The sequence below is a fragment of the Nannobrachium achirus genome (assembly GCF_963921795.1).
Source record: "Nannobrachium achirus genome assembly, chromosome: 5".
Lineage (NCBI taxonomy): Eukaryota > Metazoa > Chordata > Actinopteri > Myctophiformes > Myctophidae > Nannobrachium > Nannobrachium achirus.
Window position 1 is genome coordinate 32,101,608 of NC_137814.1, and position 11,222 is coordinate 32,112,829.

Here is an 11,222-nt window from a genome sequence, read left to right on the forward strand (position 1 = left end):
TAGGGCATAGCAGTGGGTGTGGTGTTCTGGTGCAAAACTAAAATCTGCCATTAATTTTTCCCATTGAGATTAAATGTAGTATATAATATAATTCAATATTCATTTATGTATTTATTTATTTATTAAGATTTCATGGTAATGCTTCACCAGGATCCTGGATTGCTTGATTCTAGGCTTGTATTGATAACTGATATAAATATTTTTGTAAATCTCTATGGGCAGATTTTTTTGTGGCACCAGAAAACCACCACACCCACTGCTATGGCACAGGGCAAACATTTGACGCTTCAACACGGAATGGCAAGCCAATCAGAAGTGCGCTCTATAGCGAATATTCATAACCGTTTTAAACTAGCTATTGTAGGTTGAAATTCATCAAGGTTGAGCAACTACATGGCTTATTATGAACGTTATGCAAAGTCCGCTTAAGTTCAGCCAACTCTGCGCTGCTCGAGTTACACACCGATATAACGTGATAAAACGTAACTCACCCTTTCAGAGAACAGAGCCCTCACTGGAGCACAAGGGACTTATTTAAAGAGTGTGTCACACTCATAACCTCAGACATGCCCAGTTTATGGCATTTTGTGAATGTCCACACCACAGACATTCGATCACAGCTGTTGGTGGAAATTCAGTGTTAGGCTTGCAGTATATTGGGCAGTAGTCTTATCAGAGTTTAAATGATAACATCCATCAAATGCTTCTCCTCTCCTCCTATAACCTCCAGGTGCTTCAGGCGGTCAGAGAGGGTTCCTGGGGTGTATCCGGGCTCTCAAAATGAACGGTGTGACCCTTGATCTGGAGGAGAGGGCAAAGGTCACACCAGGGGTCAGGCCGGGTTGCCATGGCCACTGCAGCAGCTACAGCATGCACTGTCGCAACGGTGGCAAGTGTGTGGAGAAGTACAACGGCTACGCCTGCGACTGCACACATACTGCATATGATGGGCCCTTCTGCTCTGACGGTACCTTAGGCTGCGTCTGTCTGTCTGCCTGCCCACTTGTTTGTATGTTTGTCTGCCTAGTGCCTACCTGTCTTATCTGTCTGTCTGTCTCTCTACTGTACCGGTATGTATGTCTGTATGTCTGGCTGTGTGCCCAACATTATGTCTGCCCACCTTTTGTAAAACATCCACAGGGAGGCTGAAGTCAAAGCTTGCCTCTACAATAATCTTTCTCTACCGGTGTGTGTGTTTGTGTGTGTGTGTGTGTGTGTGTGTGTGTGTGTGTGTGTGTGTGTGTGTGTGTGTGTGTGTGTGCACGCGTGCGTGTGTGTTTAGACGTGGGCGGCTACTTTGAGTCGGGCACTCTGGTGCGCTACGACTTCCTCCCGGAGGCGGGCCTCCCTGCGGTGCTGGAGGGTAGGAGCGTGTCGGGCATGGTGGGCGTCCCCAGCGAGGCCAACCTGACCCAGGAGGAGCTGGTGTTCAGCTTCAGTACCTCCAGCGCCCCCACTATCCTGGTGTACGTCAGCTCCAGGACACCGGACTACCTGGCTGTGGTGCTCAGGCATAACGGTATATATCAATACAAAACACGCACGCACACAACCACGAACACACATATGCAGTACTTGCACACGAATGCTAAGCGTACTGGGAATAGCCACTGCTTGTGGCAAGTCAGCACACACAATACTGAAGGAGTGCACAAAGTGCATAAAGTTGCAGGGATGGAAAGAACTGGCTAGCTAGCCAGGTGTAAGGAGGATCCAGATGACTGGGGACGCTACTGGAGAGCTTGTCCGAGAGCGACCTAGAGAGTGCATATTGTTGCAGTCGAGCAGAAACCTTTTATTTTTTGGGAAATGAATGCACTGTGATTAGCTATTTTACTGATGAAAGTGAAAGTGGTTAATTGTATCTGGGGGTTTTATAAATATTGAACCAATTAAAAGAGCTTGAGAATATATAATAACGTATTAATGATGATAATAATATTAATAATAATAACTTTTATTTCTGGAAAAAGAGCGACAAAATGTACCTCATTGATTCAAAACTGGGTCTTCCGCATGAGAAACAAAATATCTCCCACAAAGACAAAGGAAGATCTCCCCACAATGTTCAGGCAAACATAGTCAGACATACTCTTTAGACATAGTGGAACAGTAGGCTACAATGATATAGGGTGGTCAAGAAGTATATGATCCCCATTAACACAATTATAATCTAAACAGGGTGAAAACAGGAAAGTGGGACAAAGTCTGATCATTGTCTCCACCAGCCGAAGGCAGGGAGAGACTATGTTTTCGCCTTCGTCCGTCCGTCCGTCCGTCCGTCCGTCCGTCCGTCCGTCCGTCCACAAAGTTTGTTACCAGCTAATCTCCAGAGGCGTTGGCCCGGTCACTGCCAAACTGAGCACACACACTCCCTGGATGCCAATTCAGAACCTCTGCCCCACATCTTTCACATGGGCCTGTTCTAGTGCCACCAGGAGGCCAATTTGTGCAAAACTACCCTTTGGCCAGTACTCCTACAGATTTTGGCCAAAAATCACGCAAATCGGTAGACAGTATCTCTACAGTCATGTGATCGACATGGATCTGTCTGATTGTCCATATTCCATCATGATTGGCTGAGATTGGCTTTCAAAGTTTGTAAGATTGGTCAGTTTTGAACAAAATGCCTCAAATCACGAACACAGCGTGCAATTTTTGTGAAATTGTGTATGTGTCCACTGTCCAGGCACACTGCAGATCCGCTACAGCCTAGGGGGACTGAAGGACCCCTACACTATCGATGTGGACCACCGGAACATGGCCAATGGACAGCCTCACCATGTTAACATCTCCAGGAATCACAGGAGCATTCGTCTACAGGTGTCATACCATAATAACCAGTATAACCTCTAGTCACACCGAATCTCACAATTGAGACAAATGGCCAGAATGAAAATGTCCATACAAAATTATACAAAAAGTAGTTAAAAAAGTCATGCATGGTACATTCTCATCTCTGTGGTTTGTGTTGGTTTCTGTGTGCAGTTGGATCACTACCCAGTGTCTACCTACCAGCTGCCAGAGGCCTCAGACACACAATTCAACCTGGTCAAAACCATCTTCCTGGGCAAAGTCTTTGGTAAGTACGATACCTATAGTAAATGTGTACACTCACTGACCCTCAACTGGCCTGAAACTGTTAGAGAGATTTAATGGTCTGGCTGGGGCCCCAAAATATATCACTGTTTTATAGATTGTTCAATACATATTGGAAGGGACAATCAGTGCCATATATTGTCTGCATGGGGCCATGAATTCCAAGGGGCTCCCCTGCGTACACATTAAGGGCTTGATAGCTGATAAATACGTTGTTGTGCGGCGGAAATTTACGAATTGAAGCTCACAACACGTCACGCTGCGAGTCTAAATTCAGCGTCATAATTGTGTGAATGTGTGTACCACTTATTAGTGTCTGTCGGTGTGGGCAGAGGGTGTTCATAATTTGTGCAAATGAGTAAAAACTGAAGAAATAACATTATTTTACTCTGATGCTTATCTTTCCATAAATATAGCTTCTTCTTGAATTCAAATCTTAATAAAATACAAACATCTAAAATCTTTGATTACTGTTAAAACCCCACCAGATTCCAGCAAATATTCACAAAACAAAGTGTATACGTTTTTAACTTCTGGCAAGGGGAATGCAAAATTCATGTCAAGAATTGAAAAAAGATGATGACATATGCAACAACAGACCTCCTTAGAAACATTTTTTGTGATTCTGAGCATTCTGTATCACCTCCCAGAGGGCATTTTAATATAATTAATTAGATGAGAACAGATTGGCTGATTGTGGCTTGATGCCGAAGCCCTAGCACTCCCCTGGGTGCTTTGCTGTTGTGCATAAATTAGCAGAGCCAATCTGACATCATCCTTTGGGAACACAAAGGCCTGGGCCACCTTCGCTTAGCTCAGCCTCAGAGTTGCTAACTCTGCTTATTATATGCATTTTCCCCCTATTTGGGATGTCTCTCTTGCTACAGTATAGTATGTACATACAGTAACTTGATCCCCCTAGACAAAACAGTCAAGGAAATGTTATTTATTAAACTATGATCAATCCATCCACCATTTGTCTATGGTGTAATGATCCCTACAAATAAATGTACTGCCTAAAACATGGAGAAATTAGACATGGTCAATTCAGATCTATACTGTATAGTGTAGTATTGATTTCATCTACAAAAACTATGATGAAAATTGTTTGCCTACTACCTTTTTTCACTGACGAAAACTAAATAAGAACTAAATAAAAACTAAGCTATGATGACTAGAACTAAGACTAAATAGGCCATGCTGAAAGTGTCATCAACAAATACAAACTAGACTAAACTAGAAAATGTTAAGGAGGGATTAGCTAAGTATAAATCATGCATTACGACGCTATCGTGGCCTACTAAGATACATTGTAGGAGACTAATCAACTGTAGATTAAGTTGACTAAAATTGTATGATATTTAGTCGACCAAATCTAGACTAAAGGCCCATTCCCACTGGGCCAGATAAAAAAGATTGTCTCCATTCAAGTGGATGGTAAGATAGAGATACAAAATATCTGTCACAGATACTTTTGTATCTCTATCTTACAATCCACTTGAATGGAAAAAGATATTTTCATCTGTTTATCTGGTCCAGTGGGAATGGGCCTTAACACTTTTTAAGATATGATTAAAACTAAATGAACTTTTATTCAAAAGACCTAAATGTGCTCAGGGCCGTGGGAAGTCATTTACAGCTGGGGGGGCTGGAGCCCCCCCAGTACCACACATTATGTGCTTGTCAAAATCAACACAGGCGTACGGCGTACGTACCAGCCAGGTACAAACAATACAAGTTATTAATACAGTTTCATGTCATTTATCCCCCAATGTCCTGTTCTCCTGTCTTCCAGAAACGGGTCAGATCGACCCCATCCTGATCGAGCGCTACAACACACCAGGCTTCGTGGGCTGTCTGTCGCGGGTGCAGTTCAACAGCGTGGCTCCGCTGAAGGCCGCGCTGCGCTCCGGCCTGGCCGCCCCCGTCACCACGCATGGCATTCTGGTCCAGTCCAACTGTGGAGCCTCGCCCCTCACCATCTCACCCATATCCTCTGCCAACGACCCATGGCACATAGACACTGGTGAGGACCCAGCAATACACACGTGGATACAAGTGTATGAATATGTCATATAGAAAAATGACGGAAAATGTACTAATGATGAATAGTTAAATAATCTAAACACACACCCACCCACACACACACACACACCCACCCACCCACACACACACACACACACACACACACACACACACACACACACACACACACACACACACACACACACACACACACACACTCACACACACACACACACACACACACACACACACACAGGTCATACCCATTTAAATCTAGCTCACAGGCGATAACAGATTGGTGCAGTGTACAGTTGCACCCCTATAGAGAATCCATCTGAGCTGCCATATTTCTGGCACGCACGCACGCACGCACACACACACACACAAACACCATCTCCATACTAAAGAGGTGTTGTGTTCTATGTATAGCACCACTTCTCTACATCACGTCATACTTTGGCTCAAGTCTGACTTCTTGCTCTCGCAAACCGTAACACTCATCCATCTATCTGTCTGTCTGTCTGATCATGTGATGGTATTAGATTTAGTCCTATAAATTAAGTGGTACACTCTAGCTCTGGGTGCAGGTTAACTTTATTCTCTGTCTAAGTTTAAAAACCAGACAAATATATTTTGAGTCAAAATGTATTCAATCAACACCTTTGATCTTATTTTGATGCAATTATAAGTGAGAATTCAGCCGCATTATTGTGTTCCAGTAGGGTCGGGAAGTTATAAAATAAATGTCTCTTTTATTACATTCACGTGGTCTGAGTCCAAAACGTCTCTATTTGTTGTGGTTGTGCTTACAGCTGGTGCCGTATTCCCCTTCGGTGAGGAGAAGGCCAATGGAGATGGAGTGGATCGTAACTCTGCCGTCATCGGGGGTGAGTCCACATGCTGTGTGTGTGTGTGTGTGTGTGTGTGTGTGCGTGCGCACGTGTGTCACTTTTAAATTCAAAATGTTTGTTTTGGTCAATGAATTCAGTTGCTTAAATGAAATGATCTGAGTGCCATCATTGCCCCCTGCAGGCCGTAACACAGAACATTCTTATTCTCAGGAACCATGTTGGTTGGTGAGAGACTTTAAAATAATGTACTTTTTTATCTATTTATTTTCCACCACAAATTTAACAAACAATAATTCTCGCCCAAAAAACGAATTAAGTCAAAATACCAACATACAGTAAAGACCTTTAAAGACCTTTTTACTACCTCCGGTCAAACATTGGTCAAATTGTCAAATATTAGAGGCAGATATTGTGAAAGTAGCAGATCTACATGCTCACACCGCCTCTTAAGCGTTGTGAGCATGTAGATCAGCTATTTCCACAATGGAATAGATAGTCAAACCAAATGTAATGCCAACTCTACCAATTCCAAGTGCTTGTGCAGCGCGGGGGGTCCCCAGTTCAAATATGATTATTTGGGGGCTTGGCTTGAAAAGGTTGAGAACCACTGATATAGTGGATGAACAGTCCACCCTTAAAGGGATAGTTCCCTATGGAGAAACAGAGTCTCCTCAAATGTGACAAAAACTTAAAATATCCATGAATTCAAGTCTCCATGGGATGAGTACGGTAACGGATAGGGGGGAAAAGTCATTTTGGGGTGAACTATGCCTTTAACACACAGGGGATTATACTACTTGGACATAACATTCTAACAAACTATAAATTAGAAATAGATAACATTAACCAATATAAGACTAACTAATATTAACCAATGAAAGTCACTCCCCATTTCCTGCCATGTTGGTTGGGCGCTCTGCATTTTTGTGGCATAGCAGGAGAAGGAAGTAGTTTGACAGGTACATGGCTATCTTAGTGGTGTAGCGTATCTTGTAGACCAGGCCCATTGCAAGATGCTGTACTCTGTCATCTACCCTGAGCCATCCCATCCTAGCAAAATGATCAGGGACAAGATGAGTCTGAGATTGAAGGCCAAGCAGACGCAGTAGCCTAACCAGTTTGTTTTGGGATGTTTGGAGCCTTGTTTTTAAGGTCTTTGGGGCGATACGGTTACGGTACCATGCATAGTGACTTTAATGTTTTTATGGTTACTTATGGAAAAAAGGAACAACAACTAATAGCAGGTGGGATGCTGTCAGGTTTAAACTTGAACTAATGTTAGGTGTTTCACTGTCATTGTAAACATTGATGGATTTACAACTGCCGTTTATTATTATTATGTATTATTTGCTCTTTTGAACAAGGAATTTGCCTAGATGGACTTATTTATGCCTTTGTGTATTTTAAACTTGAAGCCCTTCTTACCATTGATCTGAATTGTATTCATTTCATTGCTCATTGTCTATTTTATCTATTTTCTTTACTTTTTGTGCCATGCAGAGATTTAAGTCAAATATAATGTGTGTTACAAACACAATCGTATTGCTTGACAAATATCAAGATGTAGGTTTTGTTTTACAATTAACTGATTGTACCTGTAAGACCTTTTTCATAACTCTACTTTACTTTATTTGTTTATTTAGACGGGACAATGCATATTAATGAACACTACATAAAAGCAATGTAACAGGTACACCAGAATTAGCAAGAATGATAAATTTCGTCCGTAGTCCCCACATGAAGACAAAACAACACATACCAACAAACAGTAACCCTTCATTAGGAGAGGGCGTTTAAAAACATACATACAAATACTATTTCTCCTGTAACCAAGAAAACAACAAAAACAAAAACAAGACATATTACCAACAGTACCCTACATTAGAAAAAGGATAGTTAAAAATATACATACATGAGCTGTACTATTAAGAATATACATGGTCACAGGTTTGATTGTCAACTAACCATTCAACTCTGCTCCCAGGAATCATCGCCATGGTGATCTTCGTGGTCCTGTGCATCATGGTGTTTGTGATTCGCCACATGTTCCGTCACAAGGGCTCCTACCACACCAACGAGGCCAAGGGCGCAGAGTCGGCGGACTGCGCGGACGCCGCCATCATCGTCAACGACCCTGCCTTTACAGAGACCATCGACGAGAGCAAGAAGGAGTGGTTTATCTGAGGAACTAGAGCCATCCACGATGGACACCCTGACGTTACAGTGTTGCTAATTACGCTAATGGAGGAACGTGGAAGTGACCTGTGCTCCCCGTTGGAACTCAACATTTTATGTACAAAATAAAACCTAAACAAATGTTATCAGCAATGCACAACAATGTTGTTATAGGGCATAGTGGGGGAGCCATGACTGACTGTCGCCCCCTTGAGGATTCGTGGAGTGGTTTATCTTTAGCATTATCTACAATGGACAACCTGACAACTAGGCCAGTGTGTTCACATATTGGAGTCAGGTATTGAGGTCGTTGGTGCCAATTCCTGACCTATTTTGAGGGTAAGTTCTCTTGGAAAATACCCCCACCCCACCTTGGTGTGTGCGTGTGTTTGTGTGTGTGTGTCAGGGGCTATTATAATTTATTTATGTATCTTTTATCTGTCTTTATTCCATCTAATTATTTTATTTGTTTACATTGTTAAAAATGTGAATCGTTTTAGTTCAACTTTTAATATTTCAATGAAGGTTTGGCATTATTGCTTCTGGTTTCATGCTCCATGGTTATAGATATTAATTTATATCAAGATTTGAAGCAAACATTTGATTTTCAGAATGTTTTTTTATTTATTTTGTATTTGCCTTCAAGTTTCAGGCAATGATTTATTCTCTTATTATAGCCTTTGTGTGTGTGTGTGTGTGTGTGTGTGTGTGTGTGTGTGTGTGTGTGTGTGTGTGTGTGTGTGTGCGTGTGTGTGTGTGCGCGCGCGCGTGTGTATATATAACCTAGCTCACTTTCGAGATGGGCTTTTATGATTGTGATGAAACCTAAATTAAAAAACAAACAGACACACACATATCCTACACATGTGCTTCTAGAGCCATTGTCTGGACAGCCTCCCATTGGACTGTGAATGGGAAACAGAAAACTCTTACACTCTTATACACTTTTATTTATTTTTGCATCTGCATAATAACTGACAATGTGTCTTAATGATTTTTTGAGCTTTGATTGTAGAGATTTCAATGCCTGCATCTTTAAGGTTGAGCACACAATGTACACTATTCTACTATGTTTTTGCCAAATGTGATAGTGGGATAATTCAGGTTTTAAAGATGGACCATTTTTAGCCTCTAATAAAGCCCCTGCTTCTGTGTTTTGGAAATATTCAAGTCAAGTTGTTTACATTTGTTTAACAGAACCAATGCAAGTCAATGGGCCTGACAACCATTTCTTTGAAAAACTGCATGTAGCCGCTATTCTGGTCTGTTAAACAACAGAATACATTTTCCAGTTTCTTGACATGTTGCCACTAATTCATTTCTAATAAATGCTAGCAATGTTGTTTTTTTTGAATATGTACTGTATAGCCAAAACACTGATGTAAGTGCGTTTCAGTATGACTTAAAATGGCTCCTAGTTTGACAAATAATTTATGAAATAAACCTGAATTATCGCTTCTTTTTTTGCAAGGTGAATGAACACTCCTTATACCCATGTATATAGCCTAAGGCTAACATCCTAGAAGACATTGACATTTTGATTGTATCGTATTCGTATTTGCTTTGATTGCGTCCAGTCATTTTTCTTTTAATGTGTGTAGAGTATAAAGGCATGCTGTTAAGGGTACAACAACCCCATTTATGTTTCACTTACCATTGTAACACCAAATTGCTTTTTTTCCACTTACAGTACGTATGTGTCCATGAATCTGGCTAATAATTTCTTTTTCAGTGCCAAATTGTGCTTTATTTCTTGTGTTCTTGCTGTGTCTTAAAACATGTGATTGTTCCGGTTGGAAAGACATTAGAAGTGCCAGTATTATCTTGCACTGGTTCCCATTAGACATTATGCTAAGCCCCTTGAACAAATCATAAATGAAAACAAAAACATTGGTTGTCAACTGGTTTTGCTTTGGATTCAAATTTGGCTTTGAATAAGTCACAACCCAATGTTCTACAGTATATTAACAACACAATGTTTCTCTGTCCAAGTTAGTTTGGATGTGACCCTGTCAGAATGTGTCATGGATGACTTTGGGGGAAATGAACCAGTTGAGAAACTACAGTAGACAAGACAACTAAGCCTATATTTTAATACTAAATCAAAACTTAGAATTAGAATTTAAGGCCATCCTTTCAAAACAATTGAATAAGAACTCCAGGAAGAAATAAACAAATGTCCAACACAACAGCTCGGCTACCATGAAAATGGGCACATTCTAATGTAAATTATATGTGCATAAATTCCTATGATGTTCTAAAACAAAGTCTGGCATATTTGACCTGTGAAGAGAAATGGCGTCTATCAATAAGGTTGATGTATGTACTGCATATCAATCGATTCATGGTTGATTCAAGTGCTTTCTGCACTCATGTCATTCTTCCTCCAGGCCTCTGTCCGACTGCACTGCATTTTCCCTCAACACCAATGCAAGTACTTGGTATTTTAGAGACAAACAAAAATGACCTCAAAAGTAATTAATTATATTATTTAATTTAAAAAAGACTGTGGAAAAGGTATTTTGTTACCAATTCTAATTTTACTAACACTCTTTACTAACTCCTCACATACAGTAAATGTCTACTACAGTAACTTTATTCTTTATTTTCACCGCAATAGGACATCACTCCCCAGCTACACATAAACCCCCTTTCTTGATGGAAGCTGGTGAATTATGTATAAATAGGGGTTCGTGGCCACATACATATTAACTTGGGTATAATTGACATGAGAAAGTTGAGAACCATGGCCATATTAGTCTCAAAAGTTGACTTCATGAAGACATAGCCTTCATTGATTTTACCTGATTCTCCATTATATAGTAAGTACCATTTTGTTTATCATGTTGCTTGTGTGTGCTGTAGCAACTAGTCTTGCGTGGCCAGATTGTTGCCTCCGCGATTTGCAAATGCTCCCGGCATACAGTCTGGGGCACAGAAATAGATATGATGAGTGCGAGATAGAGTGGATGTGACGCAACCGCTCCCTTGGTGCAGTAGCAATAACAAGTCCTACTGGAAGCGCTATGTCTCCTTTCAATATTTTTGGGGGCGTTATTTCGTCTTTCTCTG

At 41.1% G+C, this 11,222-nt stretch overlaps 1 protein-coding gene across 1 annotated transcript in view; it reads left to right on the forward strand.

Annotated features, from left to right (window-relative positions):
- Window positions 1-8,159, forward strand: part of LOC308285002 (contactin-associated protein-like 2) — a gene marked incomplete at both ends in the record, with an annotated part of 48,376 nt that extends 40,217 nt beyond the window's left edge. Inside the window, 7 exons of the mRNA XM_080725722.1 lie at window positions 731-967; window positions 1,283-1,519; window positions 2,690-2,823; window positions 2,989-3,082; window positions 4,895-5,125; window positions 5,937-6,011; window positions 7,960-8,159. Coding sequence (XP_080581848.1) covers window positions 731-967; window positions 1,283-1,519; window positions 2,690-2,823; window positions 2,989-3,082; window positions 4,895-5,125; window positions 5,937-6,011; window positions 7,960-8,159 — 1,208 coding nt within the window. The remainder of the gene's footprint in view (window positions 1-730; window positions 968-1,282; window positions 1,520-2,689; window positions 2,824-2,988; window positions 3,083-4,894; window positions 5,126-5,936; window positions 6,012-7,959) is intronic.
- Between the last annotated feature and the right edge of the window lie 3,063 nt (window positions 8,160-11,222).